The 27,264-nt window shown below is 54.6% G+C and overlaps 2 protein-coding genes across 5 annotated transcripts in view; one reads left to right on the top strand and one right to left on the bottom strand.

Annotated features, from left to right (window-relative positions):
• Positions 1-1,922: 1,922 nt before the first annotated feature.
• OTUB2 (OTU deubiquitinase, ubiquitin aldehyde binding 2) lies at positions 1,923-23,449 on the top strand. The gene is made up of 6 exons (XM_047080173.1): positions 1,923-2,105; positions 12,915-13,010; positions 14,374-14,492; positions 18,268-18,352; positions 18,942-19,136; positions 20,521-23,449. Exons 1-6 carry the CDS (start codon positions 2,103-2,105, stop codon positions 20,761-20,763), a joined length of 741 nt encoding a protein of 246 aa, XP_046936129.1. The 5' UTR covers positions 1,923-2,102; the 3' UTR covers positions 20,764-23,449.
• Positions 23,450-23,965: 516 nt separating this feature from the next.
• Positions 23,966-27,264, bottom strand: part of DDX24 (DEAD-box helicase 24) — a 33,741-nt gene continuing 30,442 nt past the window's right edge. For all 4 annotated transcript variants that reach the window (XM_047080171.1, XM_047080172.1, XM_047080170.1 and 1 more), the window contains exon 9: positions 23,966-25,891. In XM_047080171.1, coding sequence (XP_046936127.1) covers positions 25,620-25,891 — 272 coding nt within the window. In that variant the 3' untranslated portion in view covers positions 23,966-25,619. The remainder of the gene's footprint in view (positions 25,892-27,264) is intronic.

Genomic DNA, 27,264 nt, shown 5'->3' with positions numbered 1-27,264 from the left:
CAGGCTGATTAGTTAGGACTAAGGAGATTACATTGTTTCCCCCGCTCATTCCAGCCGCTGTTAAGCAAAGAATCCATTACACATGTACTGAGATGCTGGGTGAGATTTTTTTGTTGTTGTTTAAAAGGCTCACTACTAAAAATATTTTTTAAGGATCTGTTTGTTTGTTTGTTTTTCCGAACTACTCAGATTGTCCGACGCTCTCAGTAAGTGAGGAATCAGAGGCCCAGAGAGGGCCTGGAAGTCATCTAAGGCCACACAGCAGTGAATGGCGGAGTCTAAAGCCAGTCTGGGGCCCAGCGTTCCTTGTGAACTCCAGATGCTCCTTTCACACGTGGGTGCCAGCTTGGTTTGGACCTTCCATGGCCTGGAGAGAGGCAGGAGGTGGGCCAAGAGCTCCTAGAAGCCTCAGCTCACTCGGGATCCTCCTCCTCGAGGCCCTAAATGCCTCAGCTGTCGAGTTTGACCAGGGCTAAGCCTGACACAGGGACCCAGACAATGCCCCGCGGGCCCTTCCCTCCCTTCCTCAGCAAAGACTCCTCACCTGCTCCCCGTGGAAGCATGCCTGGCTCGGTGATTCCTGCCCCGAGTGAAGCCTGACAGAGCTTGGAGCGAGCACTGGATGAGGAGTCAAAAGTCTGGGGAATCCAGTCTTGCTGGGCCACTTTGTAGCTGAGCGGTACTGGGCGCTTCTGTTACCTCTCCGACTCCCTGGGGCATAAAAAACAAAGACCAAAAGTAAATAGGGGTGTGGGAGTACACATCCCCACGACCACATGCATGGTTCCTCAGCAGAATGAATTCAAAACCAGCTCCAGAGTCAGGCTGCCTGGGACTGAATCCCACTGTGTGCTGAGTGGACTTGGGCAAGTACCTTACTGTCCCCGTGCCTCAGTTTCCTCATGTGGAAAACAGGGATCATAGAGATGACAGTAATAGGATCTTTCCCCATACACCAGTTGTGAGGAAATTAAGTAGGATAATATGGGTTGAGTTGAGGACAGTGCCCAGTATACAGTAAGTGCTCAATAAAAATTAGCCTCTGCTGTTATTGCTCCTTGAGCCATGATTAAACCCCAAATTCCCCACCTACTAAATGATACGCACTTGTAAGACACAGATGTTTATCCAATAGCCGAGCCTGGTGCCTGGGGCAGGAGAGTGAGCGTGGGAATGGGGATGGCTTAATACACTCCTGGAAATATTAACACCTGTAAAATGGGCGCATGCAATACACTGGACCCCCCTTCCCCGGAAACCCTCCCTCCCCCACCCACAGCATCTCCTCCAGGGGTGGAGGGCCGGTGAATGAATCTTTGAATGATACATATTCCTGCGTTTGATGTTCAGTAATAACGAGCTTGTATACAGGCTGAGTCACCAAACCTGATTCACGTCTATGCCATACATGTAGAGCCATGCAATTCCAGAGGCACAGAATCAACGATCCTGGAAATTCATTCATTCAACAACCATTAATTGAGTGCCTGGTAACCTACTGATTCATGAGTTGGGAGTGGGTAAAATATTATTTAGAAGCTACACAAGGGCAGGCAGGTAACTTAATGTTATTGGGCACGTGTTCCCTAAGCACCTGTCCTCTGATCTTGAGCAAACTATACTTAGGTGGCCTTGTTTAGGAATTAATGAGAGCCAACTAATCTTTCAGAAGACGTCAATTTGCAGTTTTGGTCAAAAGCCCTTCAGCCTTTACAAACTAAAACCTGTCTTTCTGGGTTGGGCGAACTCCTTTGCTAGTTAAAAGCCTTCGATGTCTTTAAAAGGGGGCGGGTCCCTGTCAAAGGGGCCTTAAAGCATAGGCGGAAGGCGAGTGAAGTCCCACCCACTTTCTGTGTCGTCCTGTGCTCCGACTTCTGATTGCCCGTCTCAGACGTCAATAACGGAGCGTGTGTCTTGCTGGGACACAGTGAAGGTCTAACCTGTGGTTTGCGGAGCGGTCGGGTGTATTCTCCGTTCGCCCCCACGCCCTCGAGGCCCCCGCCTCGACCAACTGGCGGAGCCCGCCAGTGGTTCCTGCGGCGCCCTCCCGCACCGGATCGCTCCTCGCTGGGGCGGGACCTGTCCCGACGGCTCCGGTCGCTATGGTCAGTGATCGTGGCGGGGCGGGGGGAGTGGGGGAGGGGAAGCGGGGCGCGGTAGGCGGGACCGGGGACCAGCGCCAGATTCGGCCCCCAGCGCGGGTCCCGCAGTGTTCGGACCTCTGGGAATAGTGAGTCGGGATGGATGTTGGGGGCCCCCGTCTTTCTTGGAAAGGCCTTGCAGGGCCCGGCAAGCGCCTCGCCGTCCCCCGTGGGTGCCCAGGGAAGGGGACCCAGCCCGGCCTCAAGGGCCCCCAGTCCCCGGCTCTCACGTCCCCGGTGTCCCCGCGGGTGCGGCCTGAGGGCACAAAGTTGGCGTCCTCCACGGGAGCCAGGAACTGGGAGGCTCCAGGGCTAAGGGTCGCCCCTTTTGTTAAGTAGCCCCTCGGTGGGCAGCTCACGGCCCCCCTCACCCAAGGTCTCTGCCATCGGAGACCTCTCCTTCCAAGCCCCACAAGTGACCTAGGTGCTGCCGGAGCAGCTGGTCGCTGGACATCCTCCGCATCCCACGGATCAACAGGTGGTGTTTGCAGTCAGGACCCACATGGAGAGGTTGCCTCAAGTTGTGAGGCACGTGAATTAGGGGTCCAGGCAAAGGAAAGACTGGAAGAACCCCCGATGCAGAGTACTGTTGGAGCAGAAATGGCCCCAGAGACACTCTGAGCCAGGCCAAACCTGGAACTTGGGTAGGTGGGGAGACTGAGGCCCAGAGAAGGAAAGGGGGCTGGGACTGATTGTCGAAGACCTGCGACTTGAACCCAAGCCTCTGGACTCCCAGTCCAGTGCTCTTTGTGTTACATTAGTCCACCTTCCCGGTCGCGGGTGGGGGCGGTGAGGGGTCAGGCAGTCTGCAAGGGAGACTGGGTGTCTGACTGCTGGAAACCCCTTCCGTCTTGGGCCCCCTGCTCCAAGGAGCCTGTAGAGCGTAAGGGCTCTTAGGTGGCTTGGGGTCACACAGCCCTGAGTTCAGATGCCACCTCCGCCCCTTGGAAAGCCAGGAGGCTTTGATTGGTCTTTCCACCACTCCCCCCACCCCCACGCCCAGCACTGTTTTTGCACATCTGTACAATGGGCCGCCCCGAGGACCCTGCCAGTCGCCGCATGTGGAGAGCTTGGCCCAGCTAACTAGCTCTGTTTCTGTGACAAGAGTCCTGGAAGTAGACGTACACAGATGTCTGGTTCTTCTTGGCCTCCTTCCCTCCCTCCCGTGTCTGCTCAGGGAAATGGTCACCCCTTCGGGACGCTGCTGGGCCGGGGCACGGGTCAAAGCCCGGTCATGGCCTGGCACATTCTGCGTCTGGCGTGGGCAGCCAGGTCACCTAAGGCGGGGCTGTCCTGACAAACCAGCCTGCTGCTGGGCGTGGTGGAGGGCCTCTGGGGCATCTAGAAGCATCCACTTCCTGCTTCTACCCGGTGCCCAAGGGTTGCCCTGGCCCGCCTGCGCCTGGAAGGGGCCAGATGCTTCTGTATCGCCCACTAGGGAGTGGCAGGGGCTGGGGTAATGATGGGTTTAAATTGGGAAGCTGAGAGGGCAGGGAGGGTGGGGGCTGGGCCCCAAACTTTTGGGCCTTGTGCTACACGGGGAGGCCCCTGACTCCACTTTCCCCCTGACTGGATTCCCAAGACCGGAAGTAGGAGGGCAGTGGGGTCAAAAAGCACCAACCCTTCACCCCGTGATGGGGAGGGCTTGGGTGCCTTGGAGAGGGGTGAAGTGGTTAACCAAACAGGATGCCTGCCTGGGAATCACGGGGTGGGGGAGGGCTGTTCAGGGTCTGTTCTCTTTTGCTTACCCAGCATTTATTGAGCACCTACTGTTAGCCATGCACCGTGCTATGTGGGCTGTGTGGTGGTGATGTTTCCACGTGGTGTGAATGGTGCTGGATGTGTGGGGAGCAGAGGAATGCCCTTGGGAAATAAAGCGTCTTCTTCCCTCTCCCATTTCAAAGTCACTGGGCTAAGCTTGAGGAAGGGTCCCAGGGCCCCTTAGGAAGGCAGGGGCCCGGATGAAGTCCAGGCCTGGGGCTGCCGCTGGCAGGGGCCCTAGGTAGGGGGGGCTCACTCAAAACACATTTAACATTTGGTGAATAAATGAGTGAGGGTCCGAGGTGAACAGTAAAACCACAGGGCCCTTCGATGCTTTGTTCTTTTATTTGTCAAATGAGCCCCCGGCGGGCACCCTAGTCAGGCCCCGTGATGGACAGAGATGAGTCAGATTAGGGGCCCTGACCTCTCGTAGGAACTCACTGCCTGTTGGTCAAGACAGAGCTGGACACAAGCAATTCCTGAGCTACTGGTCATGGCCTAAGAGGCCTGACCAAGGGCTTTGGGAGCACGGCCGGAAGCTGGTGCACTCGGAGGGTGCAGGGGTATCAGGGAAGGCTTCACAAGGGAGTCTTTTGCATGGGGTTTTGAAGCATATACAGGAGTGTTCAGGAAGGATTTGAGGAAGAGTACATTCCAGGCAGGGTGGGACAGCTTGCTTAAAGGCCTGGAAACTTGGCTAAGAATGGAATATTCTGGGAAAGGTCTGTGTGGATGCAGGGAGCTGAGAGGAAGGAAGAGAGAGGAGTCTAGACATGCAGGTCAAGTCAGAACATACTGAGAAAAGCTTCACAGGTTATGCTGCGGGATCTGGGTTTCATTCTGCGGGTGGGAGAGGGAGCGAGAACCGTAGCGTATTTCTGACAAGGAAAAAGGTGGTTGACTTGGAGGAGTCTCGGTCCACGCAAGGGACACGGGGTTGGAGGAAGCCAGCCGGATGAGACCACCTGGGAGAATAAGGTCAGTGAGGCCGGATGTTGTAGGACCCGGGAGGTTGTCGGCGGGGCGGAGGGTTGAGTCTCTTCCGAAGTGAGGGAAGCCCCTGGAGGGAATTGAGGGAGGGAAGCTGTGCCCTCGGCCGGATTTCATGTTAAGCGGCCTGTGCTGGCTGCTGCGGAGGATGGTCGGGAAGGGGGGCGGGAGCAGAAGCTAGGAGGTCAACGGGGCGGATGTGGCAGCTCGGACGGACCCAGAAGCAGAGCCGACGGGGAAGAGAGGGGTCCTGGGTTTGACGTGAGCTCTGGGCCTTTTGGGGAGCTGGAGCCCCCTGGCGGGGAGGCAGGTGTGGAGCGAGAGAACTCTTAGGGCTCGGTCATCGGGGGATGCCGGCCAAACATCGTGGTGGCTGGTGGCCGTTTGAAGCCGGAGCTTCAGGGAGAGGTCAGGGCCAGAGATGAAGATCTGAGGGTCCTTTACGCGATGTTGTATGAGGGCCGGTGTCAAATGAGGGGTGGCTGGGGTCTGAGTTCGGGGTCTCCGCGAGGTTAGCCAACAACTGTGAGCCAAGAGGGGCGGGAGCCCAGATGCAGGGCCTTCCCCGTTTCCTTAGCTGAACAGCCGAGAAGGGGCATGCGGGTGCTGGGCTGAGTAGCAGCCCCCTGAAGATGTCCACACCAAATCTCCAGAACCTGGGGACGGGCTCCTTCACGTGGCAACAAGGGCATCACAGGTGTGATGAGGTTACGGGTGTTGAGATGGGCGAGTGCCCTGTATCACCCAGGTGGGTCCAATGATGCAATCACAAGGGTCCTTATAAGGCGGGCGGGTGGGCGGAGCGATGTGAGGGAAGCGGGAGGGCCAGAGTGAGGAGTCCTGACAGTGGAAGGAGGGGATCACGAAGCCAAGGAACGCAGGTAGCTTCTAGAAAGGAGAAAAAAGGTAAGGAAATGGCTTTTCCCCCAGAGCCTTCAGAAATGCAAGATAATAAATCTGTGTGGTTTCTTTTTTTTTTTTTTTAAGTTTATTTATTTATTTTTGAGACCGAGAGAGACAGAGCATGAACAGGGGAGGGGCAGAGAGAGAGGGAGACACAGAATCGGAAGCAGGCTCCAGGCTCTGAGCCATCAGCCCAGAGCCCGACGCGGGGCTCGAACTCACGGACCGCGAGATCGTGGCCTGAGCTGAAGTCGGACGCCCAACCGACTGAGTCACCCAGGCGTCCCTAAATCTGTGTGGTTTCTAAGTCACTGAGTTTGTGCTAGCTTGTCACAGCGGTGACAGGAAACCAGTTCAGGACACTAGGTCTTTCCTAAATCTTTGGCCTCCAAACATTTTGATCACTCACCCGTTAAAAAATTGATCATTCTGTACATTCATGTATTATACGTCATACCCTAATGTAAACAGTTCAAAGGGTGTTCCTTCCAGCTCCAGCAGCAGTCACGGTGGAGACCCCGGCCCCAGGCAGTCAAGACCAGGCCTGGAGCCCTCGGGGTGCCTCTGGAAGCAATGGGGACCTTCTGAGAGGAGGGGGGGGGGGTGGGCCGGGTTCTGAGCCCTGTTGGCAAGTGGCCCTGGAGGCTCTGGCCTCTACTGTGAAGGAGCTGGTGGCTTGAGGTCAGGCCACGCGGTGAGTTGGGGCTTCTGGGGTGCTGGGCCTGGTTAACGAGACTGAGTCAGCCCACGGTCAGCCTTGCTGGTGCAGCAGCCGTGGAGGGAGGTCCGGCTGGCTGAGGGCCGGCCTTGGCTGCCGGGGCCCAGGGTCGGCCTGTGAGAGCCCTCCTGGCACCTCAGAGCCTGGGCTAGGGGGTGTCCACAGATGCTCTAAAGGGTACGTTAATGGGGCGGTGGTGATAGAGGCGTGAGCCCGAGGCCTGACAGTTGAGGAGCTGGCGGGATGTGACAAGAGGGCACGTGTCAGGGCCAAGTAGCTTCTGTTCGTGGAGGGTGAGAAGGTGCAGAAAGGCAGCCGGGTCTGTTGAATACTTTTGATGTGCTGGGTGAGCTGCGTCCAAGTCCCTACCCGAGATCGCCGCGCTGTGTGACCTCAGGCAAATGGCTTGACCTCTCTGTGCCTCCGTTGCTGTTTGTAAAACAGATATTGCGAGGCTTAAATGAGATAATCCACAGCACCTGCCATAGTGAATGCCCAGCAGAGGTGGCTTCATTCATTCCCCAAGCTGTCACTGAGCACCTGCTGGGCACCAGCGGCTGTTCCAAGCACTTGGGGTCCACACACTCGTGAACCAAAGATCTTTTGGGGTTTTATTCTCCTACTGTGTCGTTTCTCCTGAAAGCCCAGGGAGTCTGGATTCAGACCCTGAGCTGCACCTATTCCAGGAGGAGCCTACTGAGAGCTCATGGGAGGGCAGGGGTCTTGCTTGGGGTCACACGTCATGTCATGAGACGAGCCTTTAGGGCTGGTTGGACAGAGCTGCCAGAGCCCCTCCATTCGGCTCCGCCCCTTCCTGTCCTGCAGCCCATGTCAGCCCATCCCATCATCTCCCGGGGGGTACCTGGAGGTCCTCGAACAGCGCTGGGCACGTGGGGTCCCCATGGGCAGGGGTGCAGAGCTGTGGGATCAGACCTCCCCATCCCCGCTTGAAGGCATCTTCTCCAGAAGCTTTCAGGGCTTCGAACCAAAGTGGCTGGATGCGTGGATTGGGGTATAGGTGGAGGGCTGGTCTGAGGCCGGTGGAGGCAACTCTTGGGGCTACGTGGCCGGGTTTTCAGTCTATAGACAGGCTTTGGAGAGAAGACCAGAGGAAAATGGGGAATCTGCCTTTCCCTGAGTTTGGAGGGGGTGTAGACTCGAGGCGGGATCTGCTCACCCGGGTAGGTGGTTTAATTTCCACCTGGGCTCTGAGGCTGCAGGTGAACACCAGGCCAGGGAGTCCGTGTCCAGGCTCCCAGTGTGGACTCAGACCTGGTCTGAATGCCAAACTCACATGCTAGCGGGGCTGGTTCCCAGGGCTGCTGGGTAAGAGCCAGTGATGGGAGAAATGTCCTTTTCTCGACTTAACCTGCTACACGCCATTTCCGAACAGAGTTGCCAACCGCCTGACTTATTTACCATGTATTTGCAAACCAGCAGTTAAGGGCTAAAACCGTAGCAGGCGCCTGATTAGGTCTGACAGGACATTGTCAGGCGTGGCCTGTCCTTTTTTCTGTAACATCCTGGAAGTTTTCAGCCACGATTAAAATAAAATTTAAAAAAACATCAATGAGAGTTAGCCGGTGTCAAACCCAGAGCATTCTACCTGATTTATATGCCAGTAAATTGAGGCTGTGCCTGGGTTCTCCCTGGAGTTTGAGACTCGTTTTTCCCCAGAGCTGTGACCAGGGCCATGCTGGTGGGGAGGTGACTCCAGCTGACTTGGGCCTTCTGGATGCCTGCCAGGCTGGGACTTGAAGGCGCCAAGGTAGAAACCCTCTTGCCCACCCCTCCCCCGCCCCGTAGCCCAATAAATACACCTGTGGCCACTAGGGGGCGCTGGAGCTAACACGAGGCTCCATCACCCGTGGTAGATAGAGGAAGACCACTGGGCAACCATTTGTCAGGAGGGCTAAATCTTAAATAGCACTGAGTGAAGAAAAATAAAAAGGCCACGATATGTGTAGAATAATATGTATACACATTTAAAACACATGCAAACATAAAATAATGTAAAAACAGGAAGGAGGACAAAACAGACCCTTAAATACAGAAAACAAACAGGGTTGCTGGAGGGGTGGTGGGGTGGGGGATGGGCTAAATGGGGAAGGGGCACTAAGGAGGACACTTGTCGGGATGAGCACTGGGTGTTATACATTGGGGATGAATCACTAGATCTACTCTTGAAATCATCACACTATATGCTAACTAACTTGGATGTAAATTAAAAAATAAAACGCATGCAAACAGAAAACAACTCCGTGGTTTGAAGAAAACCAATACATTCCACTTACATGAGGTCCCTAGGATGGGCAAATTCAGAGACCAAGAACAGAATGGTGGGTACAGGGACTGGGATGGGGGCGTGGGGTGCAGGGAATGAGGAGTTGGTGTTTAATGGGTAGAGTTTCAGGTGGGGATAGAGAGAAGGTTCTGGAAAGGGATGGTGGAGATGGTCGCACAACAGTGTGAACATACTTAATGCCACCAAACTGTACGCTTAAAAGTGGCTATGGGGGTATATTTTATGTTGGGTATATTTTACTGCCATAAAAAGATGGGTACATGTTGACCGACATACCACAGGGACCACCCATAGAAGATGGGGCTTCAACGGGAATGAAGGGGAAGCCAGTGTTGACCGCGGGTCTCTCTAACCCCAAGTGTGATGAGCTTGGCTCTCAGTGCCGAGAGCAACCACCCCCCCCCGCCCCCCGCCAAAGTGCTATTTGACAGTTTCCCTTTAAATTAAGTAGCTTACGTAAATTTGCCCCAAATGCCAACTTTATTATTATTTTTAAATGTTTATCTTTGAGGGAAAGGGAGAATCCCGATCAGGCTCCCCACGGTCAGTGCAGAGCCCAGTGTGGTGCTTGATCCCACGAACCGTGACATCATGACCTGAGCCAAAATCCAAAGTCAGACGCTTAACTGACTGAGCCACCCAGCTGCCCCCAAAAGGCCAAGTTTACCCTGGGGCAAGTAGAAACCCTGCATTGGCTTTCCTGGTACGAGACGCATGTCCCTTTCCTTGCTCTAGTGTTCATATTCTCATTTTTGACTTGTTGGCAGCTTTCTACCACAAGTGCTTGTCTTTACGTAGTTCAGATTAATTCCTTAAACTCCCTTCCACACGCCCTTCGCTCCCCCGCTAACTCCACGTTCCCCCACCCCACCATTTGGTTGGGTTTTGTTTGGGGCAGGCCAGGCATCAAACTAGGCATCAAATACTGGTTGTACTGCTTTTTAATCCATGTTTAGAAAGACCTGAGCCAACATTTTAAGTCTGCTGTCCGTAAAACCGGACTTCTGTTAGTGAGGTGGTTAATGGGACTCTGGAGTAAAATAAGACTGTGGGCGAGAGGGTGCTGCAGAGTCGGGGCACCTGCTGTGTTTAAACATACCTGGGTGCCACCTTACTTTTCCCTCCAAGCAGCAAAGGTGACTTCCTGTTCTGAAACTTACGGGGTCCCGTGGGTATTTGCTCCATTAGCGCACAGTAGGAGCGCAAAATCAACTGCTCGCCAGCAACTGTTGTCATGCCAGTAACGGAAATCTTCCGTGATTTAGAATAGATCAAATCACGTCAACTTTTAAAGATACACCAAGGAAGTTAATAAAGCTGGCTTGTTTCTTAAGTAAGCTCTGTGCCCAACGTAGGACTTGAATGCATGACCCAGACATCAAGAGTCACAGCTCCATGGACTGGGCCAGCCAGGTGCCCCCAAAGCTGGCTTGTGTTACATCTAAAAAGGATCGCAAGTAAAAATGGAATACTTGGGGGCATCTGCCTGGCTCAGCTGGCAGAGTTGTGACTGTTGATCTCCAGGTTGTGAGCTCGAGTCCCACACTGGGCATCCAGCTTACTTAAAAAGAAAATGGAACACGTTTAGGCTCCCTGCTCGCTGGCCAAAAGAGGCTAGGAGAGCATTAAAGGCATTAAAGGTATACTGGAAGCCAACTTGCTCCTTGGCGTGATTAGGTTGGAAGGGAATTGAATAGAGAATAACTTTCCCTCCAGATGCCTCAATGCCTTTTAACCCCATGTGTGGACACCTGTAAACCGTCTCTTGTTCCCCCCGTGACGAGTGTCCTCGGCTTGGGGGATACTGCTATAGACCGTGAGCTGGTAGAGAGCTATGCCGTCTGCCCAGCTGGGGCCACAGTCTAGCAGCCTTGATCCCTCAGGAGCTCTGTCTGCCCAGCAGTTTTGGCTTGGTGGAGCGTCCATGGGTCTCGGTCAGATCTGCATTAAATCCCTTCCTGGCACGAGGGACCTGACCTTGTCAGTAGAGTGGGTAGGGTAATTGTTCTCGGGGGTTAAATGTGCTAACGGGGATATGTAAGGCTCTGTCCCAGACCATGGCACGTAGCGGGTATACGATCATGGCGCCTCTCCTTTCCTACATCTTGGGCTTGGCATAGCAGCAGAACATCAAACCATTCTCTGTGTATTGGCTTTCAGCCTCACGGCCACAGGATGGCTGCTGTAATACAGACGTTGCATCTGCACTGCAGGCAGGCAGGAAGAGGAAGGGGTAGGACCTGTGAGCTTGGTTCCTTTTATCTAAAACTGAAAGTCATTTTCTACCACTCTGCCTGGAGTAAAACAGGAACCCTGTTAAGTAGGGAGGAAATGGGCGGTGACTGATGGAAAAGCAACCTCGCAGCATCTGCCCCCAAATGGTTATTGGACTTCCGATGGTTTCCCTGCCCCTGTCATGTCAGAGCCGACGTGAGGAAGGAGCCCGAAGCTAAGTTAATTTTGCAAAGAAGGATGGATATGGAATGGAAGCTTCCAGAAGGAAAACTCAGAGTCTCTTCCTCCTACCCCCACCCAGGCATTTGCAGGGCCTGTTCCCTCCTTTAGAAACCCTTTTTCTCCTGTTCTTCTTGGGACAACACAATCCTCCTTCTCCACCCTTGGGTTTTTCTCTGGTTGGCCTGACCCCCCACCCCCCCCAAATCCAGGAGAAGGCATGTTTGGGGTCAGCAGAAAGGGAGAGAAGGAATATAGTGTGAGCTCAAGGGAGAGCCCAAGCCAGACTTCGATGGGGTGGGGCAGCCAGGGAGATTTCATGGAGGAGGTGGCTTTTATTCGTTTAACAAACCTCTCGTCCCCTGCTCTGTTCCAGGCCCTGTGAGGGGCCCTGGGGAATCAGGCAGATGTTCTACACCAAGGGAGGCCTATGTGGCTTCGGAGACCTGGATGGCAGGGAGCATCTGGGCCCCGAGAAATGTCCCGAACCGGCCAAAGAGCTTCTCTGTCCTGGCTGCTGGGTACAGGAATCAGAGCCAAAGAAGCTCACTGTGAGACAGAAGCTTGAGTCCGTCCAGTGTGGAGACGGGGAGCCCTGAGAGTCCCTTCCACCTCATCGTATGATCTCGTGGCCCAGCTCCCTGCTTCCGGTGGTGAGCTTTGGAGAAATCTAATCATCAGAAACCCAGACGCCTTTCCAGGTGGAAAGGGGCTTGTGACCTCAAGGCTCCTCTGTGAGCCCTATGGTGCGGAGCTGAGGTCACTGTCGAGTCCATGGGGAGGCAGAGAGGCTGCCCGGGAAAGGGCCTCCCGGTTGGAGGCGTAAAGTCAGAGTGGTGACGACTCTGTTGAAAATGACGGCAGCAAATTGATGGGAAACTGGATTTCCATTCCCAGAAATCCCCAGTAACCCCAACCTTTCACCTGCGTGCCGTGGCGTAACTTGTCTCCTTGGGTTGTTTGTGTGCAGGTACCGGGGCCGCTCATCTTAAATTCAACAACACTTGGCTTTAACACCAGTTCCTCTTCCGTTATTTTCGTGCTGAGATCAGAGCCGTTCCGGGGGGTGGGCTGGAGGCAGGGGTGCGTCTCCCACTTGTCTGGGCAGGAACAGTATGAGGCAGGGAGGAGGCTGGCAGGGAGTTGGCTATTGAAACGGAGAGGTCTCCTGCCCTTACCGCTCCCTGCAGATTTCTTCCCGGCAGAGCCCCGCCTCTGGGTTGGAGCGGACCGACTCCTTCCGAGCTGCAGTGTGGACTGTGACCGGTAGGTGGCGCCTCTGCCGGAGGTTCTCACTTGTTTCTGGCTTGTCGCACAGCGCTGGGGCGAGCTGGCCGGTCAGGAATTGTTGGCAAACAAAAGAACGAATGAATGAGGCAGGAAGGACAGGAGACGAGGGGACACCTCGTGCTCCAGCATGAAGGCTTACTAGGTTTGAGGGGTGATGCTCTAAAATGAACCCAGCCGGAAGTTATTTGATGGGGCGGACCCCGACTCCCTTGTCCAGGGAACAGGGCATCCAGGATGCTGGGAGCTCCTCACGTTCACTAGGTCACGTGACTAGCAGTTCGGAGGCTTCCTCCTTGGTGGAAGTCCATCAGTTGCTTTGAAATGGTCACAGCTTTGCTGCTTTTTCTTTCAGAGTGAAACATCTTTCGACCTAATATCAGAAAAATGTGACATTCTGTCAATTCTTCGGGATCATCCTGAAAACAGGATTTACCAGAGGAAAATCCAGGTGAGGCAGAGGTTCAGGAGGAGAGGATCTTGGATCAAAGGGGCTGGAGCTGGGACCAGAGGTGAAGGTGCCACTTTGAAGGCAGAAAGGCTGAGCACTGGGGCTGGGCTCCCAGGCAAATTAAAGGGCTCCCAGAATACTTCGATGTTGGGCATTTGCCTTAATGAGAAATCTTTTAGTTGCCAAAACAAACACACACAAAAACATAGACAGTGATTTATTTTAAAGCTAGGCGCTGTCCTAAGTGCTTTACGTACTCACTGAGACCTCGTTACGATATTGCAGGGTCAGTACTTGTGGCATCCACGTTTGACGGCTGAGGAAACCGAGGCCCAGAGATGAGATGGCAGGTCCACAGTCCCGCAGCTAGTGCGTGGACAAGCTGCGTTCGGACCAGGCAGCCTGGTCTCTCTCGCCAGCTGCATCCATAACCACGGCGTTAGGGCATCTCTCGGCGGGGAAGGGCCACTCCAGCTGGGCTACGCAAATGGGGAGTTTGCTGGAAGGATGCAGGGACAGCTCACAGAACCAGGGTAGTAGGGGGAGCCTGGGCGCCGTCCGTCTCTGGGGGGCGGCAGAACTCTGCTTCTGTCCTGTGGCCGTAGGGAGCACCCCCGGGGGGCAGGGGCAGGGGCTGGGTGGCACAGACCCGTGTGCCCTGGCGCCCACTCAGGAGAGGAGGTGGGGTTCCCCAAGGAGCATGGTCTTCCTGCTGGCCTGCCTGGGATGGGCCCCGTCAGCTCCAAGCCGCCTCGTCGCTGTGGTGGGAGCAGGGACTCCCCGTGCCCTCTGCTGTCAAAACCCCGACTGTAGCTCCACGAGGCGGCAAAGGGGCCTCCGGGCCATTTCAGAGGGAAATGGGCAGCCAGGAGCAGAGCCGGAGGTGGGTGGCGTGGGGAGGGCGCAGCTTTTGAGAAACGTTGGAAGGACTGGGCGGATGGCTTGGTTCTGTCTGCAGAGGCCTTTTCTACCGGCTCTGCAGACTCCTAGCCCTCCAGTCACACCCCACCCAAGGCCTCCGCTCACCCATGCCGCCCCCGCCACGCACACCACTTCTCCTCCAGGAAGCCTTCCCAGACTTCCGAAGTCTGGTGTAGATGCCACTGCTCTGAGACGCCCCCGTGCTTCCCCTGTTCTGTCTGTCCGTCTCCCGCAGACTGTAGGCTGCCTGAGGGCGGGCCATGACTCCCGCCCGCCACAAGGACGTGCTCAGCATCGTTTAACCTCTGTGATGAAGCCGGGAGACCGGGAAGGGGCGGCCGGTCTGAGAGGACCGGGGGACTCGGGGGCCTGGGTCCTCACAGGACGAGACGCGAGGGTCAGCGGTGTTGCGGATGTCCCCATTTCCTTCTCTGCCCCACAGGAACTCAGCAAGAGGTTCACTGGGATCCGCAAGACCAAGGGGGACGGCAACTGCTTCTACCGGGCCTTGGGCTATTCCTACCTGGAGTCTCTGCTGGGGAAGAGCAGGGACGTCCTCAGGTGAGTGGCCTCGAGGGAGCGCTGGGCCCTGAACCCCACCCCACCCCCGCCGGGCGGCTTTCCCTGGCACAGCCCGCCTCACCCGGGAGTGGGCAGCCGTGGCGGAGGTGGGGGCAGCCCGGCGGCCGGGGGTGGAACCAGTGAGCTCACGGGTGCCGCCAGCCCTCTGGCCCGAGTCCGCCTGGGTGGGTCGCGCCGGCTGCCTTCCTGAAGATTCCAGGAGAAAGCGAAGGAGCTCCGCCCGTTTGGCCGCCCGTTTCTGGGTGCGCGTAACCAGGCGTCTAGCTCGTCAGGCCTGGTTCTTGACGGGCTGCCGAGGAAGGCCTCTGTCCAGCAGCTGCCCCCAGAGCGACCCTCTAGGCCTCTGTCTGGGCTTCAGTCAGGGCTTCTCTAGCGTCACCATTTGTTCAACCCGCCTGGACCCTGTCGGGTGTGGTTCTGATCCAGTCTGGGGCAGGGCCCGCGGTTCTGTTTCTCTTGAGCTCCCGGAGGCACCGCCGCTGCTGGGTCTCAGACCACACTTTGAGCAGCAAGGAGCTAAGACCTGCTTCTTGACCTTGGAGCTCTCACTGCCCTGAGAGTCTGATGGCCACTCTGCGACACATACAGGACCAGAGCAGACACAGGTCACAGAGCACCTGGGTTGGATCCGTGGACCCTGGTGCCAGACCCACTTTGCCGTCTCCCCACAGCCCTGAGGGTTGAGACAGTACAGTACAGAGATTTCCCCCGCCACCCGTGTCCCCCAGAGTTGTGCCATGCCGAGGCCCGGGGCCCTGAGGCCAGACCTCACTCTCTTGCTTACTTGCTGTGTGACTTTGAGCGAGTTACCCCGCCTCTCTGAGCCTCCGTTTCCACCATCTGTGGAAGGTGGATAATTTTGCACACTTAGGGTGTTGTTGGGAGGACCCAGCACGGTGATGCTGGCAAAGCCCGGCCCTTATGTGTCTATACCAGCCCGGCATGCTGTTCACCTTCACCCTACACTCCTTCCAGGGCACCCTCTTCCCTCCCTGCGGTCCTCACCCAGCAGGGCATCACAGAGACCCTGTTGCAGGCCCTGGGGATGCAGCAGAGAAGAGACAAAATTCCCTACCTGTGGAGCAGGCAGGCCAGCAGAAAACAGAGAACATGTGAGGTGCCAGGTGCTGCTCAGTGTCGTAGGAAAAAAACTAGGCGGGGAAGGCGGCCCAGTTGTCTGGGGCTGGGGGGTCGCAGTTTTAAGTAGGGGTTGGAGGTGAGGGGTGGGGGGGCTCGTGGGCCTCTATAGAGACCTTGAGTCTCCGCTTGAATGAGGTGGAGCCGCTGAGGGTTTGAGCAGAGGCTCGCCTGGCCTGCTACCCGCAGGACAGACTGGGAGGCTGCAGCAAGGAGCGTGCTCAGGGAGAGGAGAGGACGCTGGCTTTGTGAGCAGGTGCAAGGAATTGGTCGGGTTCCAGATTCCCGTGGGGGTGGCTGGTGGCTGTGGTGCCGGAGCTGAGGGGAGCCCAGGAGGGCTGCCGGTGTTCGGCCTGAGCGTTCCCAGGATGGGAAAGCCGCTTGCCGCAAAGGGGATGAGGGAAGATGGGGAGCTCTGTTCTGGTGATGCAGGGTCCAAAATATCTGTGAGCCTTCCAGCGGGGGTACCCAGGGGCAGTAGGATGTACGAGGTTCGTGTTACCCCGTTTTACAGCTGAGTACACGGAGCCTCAGGAAGGTTACAAGACTTGCCCAAGGTCACACGAAAGCTGCCTTACAGCCTAGAGAGCCTGTGTTCCACGTCCCAACGCTGTCCTCCTTGCCACGCTCACCTCAAGGGGTGGGAGCCCCGGCTGGGGTGTTTGCCCACTTGGCTGGGGCCGTGTGCCGCTCCTCAGTGCTTGGTGCAGGGGGTGGGGGGCGTTCAGCAGTCAAGGCGAGGAATGAATGTGGGAGGGCGGCCGAGGTTCAGGGAACCCAGGGAGGGAAGGGGGCCCAAAGCCTAAGAGCAACTGCCAGCAGGGGCTCCCCACGCCTGCCCTGGCCACAGCAGGCCTTCACCTCCCGGTCTAGATGTCTCTGCTCCACACACACACACCATCCCTCTTTCCTCACCACCCCCTCTCCCAAAATGAGGCACCTAAACCACCTCCTCATGCCATTAGTCCCTCGTGACACCCCCCGACCCGGGTCCCCCATATCCCACTAGAGTCTGGCCTCCCTTCTCAGGGCTGCAGTTTGGCCGGTGCCAGCCGGTTCCCCAGAGCCCCCCCCCCCCCACACCTTGCGTGGGCCACTACCCTCCCTCCAGCCCAGTGACTTGTCACTCGTCATCTCCGCTGCTAAACTGTGTCTGGGGGGCGTGGCAGCTGCTGGGCTCCTCACCACACCCCCATGAGTACCAGCACTGATCTCAGAAGGGGGCTGTGCCATTGGGGGCCCACGGTGGGAGCAGAGAGGGGGATCAAGGGCCTTTGGAAGGGTCTGAAGGATTGTCAGTGCCGGCAAAGGTTTAATGGCCGTGGGGCACGAAGGCCCATTTTGTGGTATGAATACTCCTGTTGTGACTAGTTTTCAAGCTACTATCATGGGGTCGCTGGGGGAGGCGGGGGAGAAACACAAGCTGCAGCATATGTCGTGCAGTCCACGACAGAAAGACAACCTCAAAAGCAGATAGTTAGGAAACTGAGTTTGGATATTTATCTGTGTGTCTCAGTAGAATTCATTTTATCGTTAAGTTTGATTTTTATCGTTAGATACAATTCAGTAGAATTCATTATCTGTGTGTCTCAGTAGAATTCATTTTATCGTTAAGACCTTGATTTTTTTTTTTTTTCTTTGAGAGAGGGCACAAGTGAGCGAGGGGCAGAGAGAGACAGAAGCGGGGCTCGAGCCCAACTGGAACTCCTGAACCGTGAGATCATGACCTGAGCCAAAGTCAAATGCTTAATGACTAAGCCACCCAGGCAACCCCTACATACCTTGATTTATTTTTTTAAAGTATATTCAAATTAGAGAGAGACTGTGGGGCAGAGAAAGAGAATCCAAAGCAGGCTCTAAGCTCTGAGTTGTCTGCACAGAGCCTGATGCAGGGCTTCAACTCATGGACCACGAGATCACGACCTGAGCCGAAGTCGGCCACCCAATTGACTAAGCCACCCAGGTGCCCCAGCTTGATTTTTAAATAGCAGCTGTTTAATAACTGGCTGCCAAATCTTGAAAATTGAACAGTTAGCTATTGTGAGTAGGTACAGGCCACTGGTTGAGGGGATCGGGTGCTCCAGAGTGAAATGCGAATGGGAGTGGCTGGGGAGGGTGGGGGGAGGGAGACTGAAAAGTGAAAAGGGAGGAGAGGTTGGGGAGCTAGGCAGGGCCCACCCCGCCAGACATTTGTGCTGAGGAGCTGTGTCCTGAGGGAGAGGGCTGTGCTAGGTGACTCCAGAGGTCCCTGTGAGGGGACCGGGAGCACAGGAAGGCTGGGAGTGGCCCAGGCCGCAGATGGTAAGGATACAGCAGGAACCATGGGGACGGGAAGGAGGGACAGAGTTCAACATGACTGGGAGTGGATGGTGATGACCCCAACCTCCTATTCTGTGAAATGGGTGTAATACCCCCTTTCCTGGGATCGTACACACTGGGGAGGACAGCCAAGTCCGTGTGGGATCCACAGGGAGGTGCTGTGAAAGGTGGGCATTCAGCTATTAGTGACACGCGCCTCCTCGGGTGTGTGAGGGGCAGCGGGTGAGAGCGGGAGGCACTGACCAGCACAGCTGTGCTCCAGAAGCGTTCCACTTGAGCCCCAATCCACCCCCTTCAGGTTCAAAGAGCGCGTCCTGCAGACCCCAAATGACCTTCTAGCTGCCGGTTTTGAAGAGCACAAGTTCCGAAACTTCTTTAATGCTGTGAGTCAACCTGGGCAGGACGGCTGAGGGACCAGGTTCTCCCACACTGGCCGAGCAGACAGCCGCCGGCATTGGCCAGAGCCCGTCACGGCCCACGGCTCTGTGGCTCTGCCCGTCTGGCTCCTCCCAGCTGGGGAGGGCCTGGCACTTGCTTCCTGCTTGTGGGGATGTGGGGGGACAGGGCCCTGCCCTCCTGGAGAGGAGGTACCTCCTTTGGGAGGTAGCTCTCAAGCTGGAAACTTCCCCAGCCTCCTTCACGCACTCCCTCTCCACCCTACTCCCCTGACCCCCGGGGGAAGGGGGCAAGGGGGCGGGGTTGGGGATTCAGTTCTGACTCTGTAAATAAGAATCCTAACCACCACAGTGATGGAAGGAGATCCCAACTGCTGTTCCCCAGACATGGCTCTGGGCTGAGGTGCTCATGGCAGAGTACCCTTCTTACTTTGGTCCCAGATCGATTTAGTTTGGTACCTCAACTTGAGGATTTAAGAACAGAAATCCACACGGAGGAGAGGATCCTGGGGACAGGGCCCCTCGGAGGAGGGCAGGTCTTGCCCGGGCCTCCCCTGACTGATAGCCCGTGGCGCAGTTTTACAGCGTGGTGGAACTCGTAGAGAAGGACGGCTCGGTGTCCAGCCTGCTGAAGGTGTTCAATGACCAGAGCACCTCAGACCGAATCGTGCAGTTTTTGCGCCTGCTCACCTCGGCCTTCATCAAGAACCGCGCAGACTTCTTCCGACACTTCATCGGTGAGGAGATGGACATCGAGGACTTCTGCACTCACGTAGGTCCTCAGGGTCTCAGGCTTTGGGGACTTAGTCCCCAGGCCCGGGCTCCGCTGTGCAACACCCACCTCCTGGGATTGTACACACTGGGGAGGACAGACAAGTCTGTGTATGGGCTGCAGGGAAGTGCTGGGCAGGGCCCTCTGCCCTCAAGAGACTTGAGCACCAGCATCCCTAGGCAGGGGACCTGAAGTCACGGCTGCATTTGTAATTGCAGAGCAAGACGAGCAAGCCAGAAACAGACCCTACTTGAGCTGCCTGAACTGTGTGGCTCTGGGCCAGTACTGTCCCTGCCTGGGCCTCAGGTTCTCCATCTGAGAAATGAGGGCCTCGGATTGGACCGTTTACAGAACCGCGGAGTAGCAGCCCCACAGTCACATTTGTCCTAAGATGTGTTTGGCCTATGATGCATTTATCTGAAAGCGTAGCCAACATTTAAACATTGGGCAGTTTTCGATCTCGCGGTCCGTGAGTTCGAGCCCCGCGTCAGGCTCTGGGCTGATGGCTCAGAGCCTGGAGCCTGTTTCCGATTCTGTGTCTCCCTCTCTCTCTGCCCCTCCCCCGTTCATGCTCTGTCTCTCTCTGTCCCAAAAATAAATAAACATTGAAAAAAAATTAAAAAAAATCGGGGCGCCTGGGTGGCGCAGTCGGTTAAGCGTCCGACTTCAGCCAGGTCACGATCTCACGGTCCGTGAGTTCGAGCCCCGCGTCAGGCTCTGGGCTGATGGCTCGGAGCCTGGAGCCTGTTTCGGATTCTGTGTCTCCCTCTCTCTCTGCCCCTCCCCCGTTCATGCTCTGTCTCTCTCTGTCCCAAAAATAAATAAACATTGAAAAAAAAATTAAAAAAAAAAAAAAAAACATTGGGCAGTTTTCAGGACGAAGGGGATTCCTCTCCAAGATCCAGCTCTCAGGGCCGTGTTCTCGCGTGGCAACGATCAGCAGGAGCCGAGGGGCAGGCACCTGCCCTAGTTACGGGGGACCCACTCGCCAGCCTGCCACCACCTCTGCCTCTCTGTGTTGCCTCTTCGGCATCTGGACTCACTCGCCTGGCCTCTGTTAAATCCCGTCACGCCAGTCCTCTTCTGCTCTGACGTTCTTTGGTTCTGTGCATTAAGAAGCCAAGCTTAAGTATTCCTGTGCCCCCTTCCCGATTCCTCAAGGTAGTATAGGATGCTCTTCCCACACACACCTAGGCCCCAGAATCCAGATCTAGGTTCAGGCCTCGCAGTCCTAGCAGATTCCTGGCTGTTACCTCCTCCCTGATGAGCTGTCGTTAAGATGACCTCCCAGCACAGACGCTGTGACCCGGGGCCACCAAAGCCAGGGCTGGGATTCTCCCTCGTCCTCCTTCCTAAACTGGGTTTTTGCATCTTGGATTTGCAGGAAGTGGAGCCCATGGCCACGGAGTGTGACCACATCCAGATCACAGCCCTGTCTCAGGCACTGAACATCGCCCTACAGGTGGAGTATGTGGACGAGATGGACACGGCCCTGAACCACCACGTGTTCCCCGAGGCGGCCACCCCTTCCGTTTACCTGCTCTATAAAACATCCCACTACAACATCCTTTATGCAGCCGATAAATGTGAATTACTTTTAGGACACGCAGTGGAGCCTGCCACCTAACGGGACTACATTCCAAATGGAACATTCTGACTTTTCACTTTTTTAAAGCAACTTAGACTACAGTTAGAAAACGTACGGCCTTTTGGGCCCACCCGTCACGGACTGTGGTAACTTGGTGGTATTCTTAGTATTTATTTTCATGGAGGATCAAATGCTTTCTAACTCAGGGCTACAAAGCCAGGATCCCTGGCTCTGCTCTCAGGTCCCTGAGACCCTGGGGAGGTCACCTCCCCTCTCTGGGCCTGTTTCTTCATCTGGACAAGGATGCTGCCAGTGCTGACATTCTGTTGTGTAAAAAGAGGGCCCTCTGGTGTCCTTTTCACCAGGGGTAGTACCTCTCTGTTGGGAGGAAAAGCTCAAGATCGGCCGTCCTCGGTGACTTACCAGTTCCACAAAAAAGAATCCAGTCCAGTCAGCTGTTGGACCGGACTGTGGTGGATGGCCGACTGAAGCACTGGCCAGTTGAGGCCAACCTGAACGTAAGGACTTCAGCATGGTTCCAGACATTCACGATGGGCCTGTTCCCTCCCCCTAACTTGAGGGGAAAAAAAGACTTTACGCCAAAGTCTAGAAAGGGGCCTTCAGCATGAAGCTCAAGTTGTTGTGGCCCCTCTACCTCTCTCAGGTCCAGGACTGCCTGCCCCTGGGCAGGCCCTTCAGGATTCTGCAGCCAGCCCCACCTTAGCACAGGCTCAAGGAACACTGGGGTCTGGGACCAGGAAGTGGTATCACCATCCCCACCACAGCCTGGAAGTAGAACCCAGATAATCCTCCAGGTGGAGACCCCACACGCAGCCGTAGACTCCAGCTGGGCAGGGCAGACGAGTTTTGCAAGGCTGGCTGTGGCTTTTCTTTTTCCCCCTTCTTCGTTTGTGGGCTGGCGGGAAATCAGGTGGGAAAGAACGGAGACAAGGAAATGGCGAGTGGGGGAGATTTCTGTTGTGGAAACTGCCTGGAAGCCTAGAGCCCTGGCTGGCAGTTGCCTCCTTCATCCGCCTGGACCTGCCCCTTAATACCTCGTCAGGTATTGCTGCCCCAGGACCTCAAAGAGCCCTGGTTGACTTGGGGTACAGGTGGCGAGCTCTTACAGGGGGTACTTCCCTGACCCAAGGACTTTGCTCACAGGTTCCATTCTGCAGGGATTCAGGAGAATCCACGGGTGCTACAAGTGCATGTCTGTTGCCAGCCAGACCGTGCACAGAACTAGGCAGCAGACTGCTCCGAGGTGGGGCACACAGACTTCTGCCTTTGTGAAGACAGATGTTAGGGTGCTTTAATTCCAGGCAGGGACCCTGGTTCCCCTGTAGCCCTTAGCTCGAGTTTAAACCCAAGGGCTCACGCTCAGTGATTATGTCACCTTTCCACAGGAATGTAAAGCTGACCTCGATCTCTGAATTGGTTATGTGCCACCCTGCCAGGCAGGGTCTATGACCAATACACTGGAAGAAGGGGGATGGGAAGGAGGACATTACAGGACTTGTGGCGATCAGGATCACCATATTCAAACTGAAGGGTATGAATACAGTACCGAGCTGAATGGCCCTGCTCCGAGGGGCTGCGAGATGGCCCGGGCCTCCAGCTGGGCTCTTGGGCACAGCATTAGTAGCACTGGCTGCCACTTCTCAGGATGTGTGGTGTCTTCACAAGAGCAGATTTCTCTTTGGCAGACCGGCTGGAGAAATTCCCTCTCAGACTTCCTATTCTGTGCTTCCAGGTCTGAGAGTCCGCCAGTGCTCCTATGGGACCCTCTTCCCAGGAGAGATCCTACTAATTTAGAATCAGAACATTAGAGAAAGGCAAATGATGCTCATGCTCTTACTCTGCGCTCTCCCCTTTTTTCCCAAAACCACTGGCCCAAGCCAAGCCATGGCTTTCTTCTTTCATGTCTGCACTCAGATCTTCTATGAAGGCAAAGCACCAGTGGAGAAAGGAAGTTGCAGAATTCAGTAACTTGTTAAAATCCAGTCATTCATGGAAATCACTTGGCCTGTCTGCAGCAGCCAGTCATGCTGGCATGACTTGTCTGGATAATTCTCCACCCCACCTCACAAAGCCATCTCTTTCCAAACTAAAATCAGGCAGGGAAGTTGCTTTGAGAGTCTGTCCTTGCAACTGCACATTTATTACTTTCTTTCCAAAGGGAACTTTATAAATGGGAATGTTTAACAACAAAAAGAACAAACTGTCCTTGCTTTTAACTAGGTTCCTATTTTAAGCACAAAGGGGCTCTGTACCCAGACTGCCTGGGTTCAAATCCCACCTTTTCACTTACGAGCTATTTGACCTCGGCCAAGTACTTCACCTCTCTGAGCTCCAATTCTCACACTGGTGAAACAAACAATACCTACACATCACAGGATCACTGGTTAAAGTGGAACAAGACTGTGAGGAGAGCTTTGAGACCTGACACAGTGCTCTACAAGTAGGGGAGCAGCAGAACTCTTGCTTCAACGTGGAGAAATGCCACCTTAGGATGGAAACTGGCTTCCCAAAAGGGAAAGTGTCAGGAAACAGCAGACAAGGCTAAGAAACATTCTCACCCCGAGCAAAGTGGGGGCAGGAGCTGTGACTGAGTAGCTACCCTGGGTGGGGGAGCCCAGGTCCTGTGGGGTATGGGCCAGGCTCGACAGCTTCTCCAGCACTTGGTGGAAACGTTTTCTTAGCATTAAAATGGTTTCCGTGACAACTTTTGTCCTAGTTTCTTAGTATTTGGTACCTGACATGCAGTGAAGATCAGCTCTCCCACAGGGCTTCTGTGTATGAGTAAATCAGCAGGGGAGAGGGGCTCCTCCTCTAGTGGAAGGTCCAGATACTCAGGATGTTCTGCCCTTGAACTGGAGGTGCCAAAGAAACCACAGGACTCCCCAAAGCTTTACCTCAAGTCAGAACTGCTTGGGAGGCTAACCTTATCTTTTAAAACCTACCCCTTTAGGGACGCTCAGCTGGTTGAGCGTCCGATTTCAGCTCGGGTCATGGTCTCAGTTTGTGAGATCGAGCCCTTCGTCGGGCTCTGTGCTGACAGCTCGGAGCCTGGAGCCTGCTTCCGATTCTGTGTCTCCCTCTCTCTGCTCCTCCCCTGCTCACACGCTGTCTCTCTCTCAAAGATAAAGATTAAAAACAAAAACCTACCCCTTTAACATATTACGCCACCAAAAAATGAAAAGAATCTCCTGTTAGGAGACAAGAACAGGATGTCAACAGACATCAGTGGATCTGTCTGTGATCCATTCACGACTCAGGTGCTGCTAAGATTCCTTAAACCTGTTTAAACCTCCCCTGTACTATTCAGATAATGGAGAGTCCCCTGCCTCTTCCAACAGCTGTCACTCAAGAACTGATCTGTCAGACTAGGACTGTTTTCTACTACAATCTCCTCTCCAGGTCACTGGTGGCCCTGGGGAGACATTCCTTGGCAACACTGCTGTCTGTCCTTTTAAGACAAGCAGTTTTCTGAACTTGCCCTGAGCCCATAAGTTAATACTCACAGTTCTAACCCCAGGTCTGCCACCTGGCTGCTCGGCGATCCTGAGCACGTCTTAAGTGCTCAGTATCCACCTTCTCAACTACAAAAAGGTACTGGGACTGGTATGTCAGGACCTTGTCACGTTAAATGATAAAACAGATGAAAGTGCCTACCGGCGTTTAGTACTTGGTCAACACTCAGTGATCCCCGATTTTGAGTTCAGGCCAGCTGTCCCGTTGTAGTTACACGGGGGCTGAGAGAACACCGCCGCCATCCTGCCAACCTTGTCAACCATGAAGCCGAGGAGACACCTGTTTAGAAGCCCAGGCTTAGCTGTGAAGAAATCTATGCTTCTCTGGCAACTGTGGCTATTTACCCAGACTAGGCCAGAGAAAGCTCGGGTGGCACCAGAAGGTCACCAGTTCCCTCAGCAGGTACTTACACGATGCCCTGACCTAAGCCCCAGGGCTGCAAGGGATCATAAAAACAGCCTATGCCGTCAAGGAGCTTGGCAGAGACAATACAACGTGCCACGTGCTAAGAAGAGGGTGAGCACGGCTACTGTGGGAGCCACAGGACACTATGTCCTCCTGGGGGCTCAGGGACCCAAAGTACACACCGCAGTGCTCAGGGATGGGAAAGGAAAGCAGGCGGAGGGACAAGCTTGTATAAAAGGCTCAGGATAAGGGAAGCGGCACGTGGGACCCACGGGCAACGATCCGTTCAGTCACACAGAGGAGGGGAGCGAAAAGGCGGGAGAAAACCGGCTAGCACCAGAGCCCGAGTGCCTCGCAATGCCAGACTCGGCCCGCTGTCACTGGCCTCCCCACAAGTGGCTCTGACGTTAAGGAAGCCTGTATTCTCTTGGAACCCAAGGATGGCAGCCTCTTCCCTGCCCATCTTGCAGAGTGGCTCAGACAAGGCAAAAGCTGTGAGTGAGTGGTAGAGAGCTAAAGAGCCGTTAGGGGTCTGCTGTGGAGAAAAGCAGCAACACAAGCAAAGGCGTGCTGCTCCACCCACACCGTCCAGTGGGATGACACACACCCCACATGCATCCTGCAGCCAAAGGATTAGCGTGGCTACGTTCCGGCTAAAAACTCAGGATACCATGCTGGTTCTGACTACTGTTTTTAATTGAGAAAACCAAGCTGAACGTACAAGAAGCCTGTACACACTGGAATACAGAAATATATAAGCTGCTGCATAGAATTCTTACTCCAAACAACACAAATGTGCACAAGGTCTCGCCTGCAGTGGGCACTGGCAAGGAAGAGGGAGATTTCTATAACCGGGGTGGACAGTGGAGTGGAATGCAAAGTGGGCAGGTTTTCCATACAACCAGAGAACACAGAAACAACGTGCCGTCACCCACAGACTCTGACCTGGAGCGTGGTTAATTTGCACTTGTACTTGGCTGCGGCTGTTCCTGCTGCTGCTCTTTCGGCTTCTTCTTCTTCTTCTTCTTCTGTTTGGCCAGGCAGCTCAAAGCAGACTCACCATCTCTTGGGGCAGACGTGAGCGTGGGCAGCCTGCCAGACTGAGTTGGATACTTGGTTTTCAGGTCATCTTTGAACAACGGCTGGGAAAGTAAATGGCGCAGCTCCTTCTTCAAGACCTTCATCTGCTTTTGTCTCCTACGCTCTTCTTGCTGGTCAGTTTTTCTTCCTTAAAACACAATACAAAACATCATATTTATTGTGATTTGTAGCAGCATTTTGTTTCCCTCGATGGATACTTGTGATGAAAAATGTTTTAGGGGTACATGGGTGGCTCAGTTGGTTATGCATCTAGCTTCGGCTCAGGTCATGATCTCACGGTTGGTGGGTTCGAGACCTGCGTCGGGCTCTGTGCTGACAGCTCGGAGCCTGGGGCCTGGTTCGGATTCTGTGTCTCCCTCTCTCTCTGCCCCTCCCCTGCTCATGCTCTATCTCTGTCTCAAAAATAAATAAAACGTTAATTTTTTTTTTTTTTTTTTTTTTTTTAAGAAAAATGTTTTAGAACTCTTGGAGAACCAAGGCTCAAAACTTCTCTATGGAAGCTAGTGTTGGCTAACTTCCAACACCATTTAGGAGGGGGATACTCAGGGCCACCGTTGTCTTCACTCAAAAAAAAAAGTCTCTAAGACCAGAATCCTCTCCATTTTACAGTCAAGGTCACTTGCTGAAGGTCACAGAGCTAGCTAGCTAGCTGTCAAACAGATTAAAACCCAGGTTTCCTGACTTGAAGCCAATTTTCTTCCTATGACCATTGTGACTCAATAGGTACAAAGCCTCCAGGAGACTGTGAGGTACTGTGAGCTCTCCTGTACCTCACCACCAGCACTGACTGCACCTGTGGAGGCCGGCACAGTCAAGGCCTCCACACCAGCCTGTCCTCAGGAAGGGAAGCCAGGGCCTGACCTGTCAACAGCCCACGCTTGAGCTAACAGAAGGAACAGCTCCTTGTCACCAAGCCCGCTGGTTTGGTTCCCAGCTTCCATATTGAGCAGACAGCTTAAGTCAGCCTCCCAATCTGTTGGCTTTGGCACCGAGAAAGCCAACACCTCGGCTGAGCTGCCCACCTGTGGGATGGAAAGAACACTGGATCTAACTCTGGTGTCATCAGTTCTAGATTTGGTTCTACCACTGCTTAGACTCAAGAGCTTTCCTAGAGCAGGGACCACACAGAGTCATCCCTGGATCCGTAGGCTCTTGCCCACATTCAGAATAGGGGCTCAGGAAAGGCCCAGTAGTAGAGCTGTTTCCCTGTGCAAACTGCTCCTTTTCCGTGAGCCTCTAATTTCCATATGTAAAAGGACAGTAATTCCTGCTGTTTATGTCCGGAGACCATGAAGGTCAGAGGAGATGATAAACAGTAACAATAATGATCATAAATACCTTAAAATGTACCAAATACTTTCTATTTGCTAGGCACTGTGACAGGCACTTTACACTCATCAACTCAAGCCATCTTTGCAATAACCCCAGGAGGTAGGAACTTTAGGACCTGCGTCTTATACATGATGACAGCCTAGGTACAAAAGAGAGGTTAAGGAACTC

The sequence above is a fragment of the Lynx rufus genome, unplaced genomic scaffold (assembly GCF_022079265.1).
Source record: "Lynx rufus isolate CCGP_SWC_20201006 ecotype Redwood Valley unplaced genomic scaffold, mLynRuf1.p SCAF_17, whole genome shotgun sequence".
NCBI lineage: Eukaryota > Metazoa > Chordata > Mammalia > Carnivora > Felidae > Lynx > Lynx rufus.
Note: the sequence above shows the minus strand (reverse complement) of the source record. Positions and strands in the feature narration are given on the sequence as shown.

Bases quoted from the DNA above. Each gene is read 5' to 3' on its own strand.
- OTUB2 (XM_047080173.1), top strand. The intron at 18,353-18,941 runs GTGAGTCAACCT...CCCGTGGCGCAG, and splicing joins TCCGAAACTTCTTTAATGCT to TTTTACAGCGTGGTGGAACT. The intron at 19,137-20,520 runs GTAGGTCCTCAG...TTGGATTTGCAG, and splicing joins TCGAGGACTTCTGCACTCAC to GAAGTGGAGCCCATGGCCAC.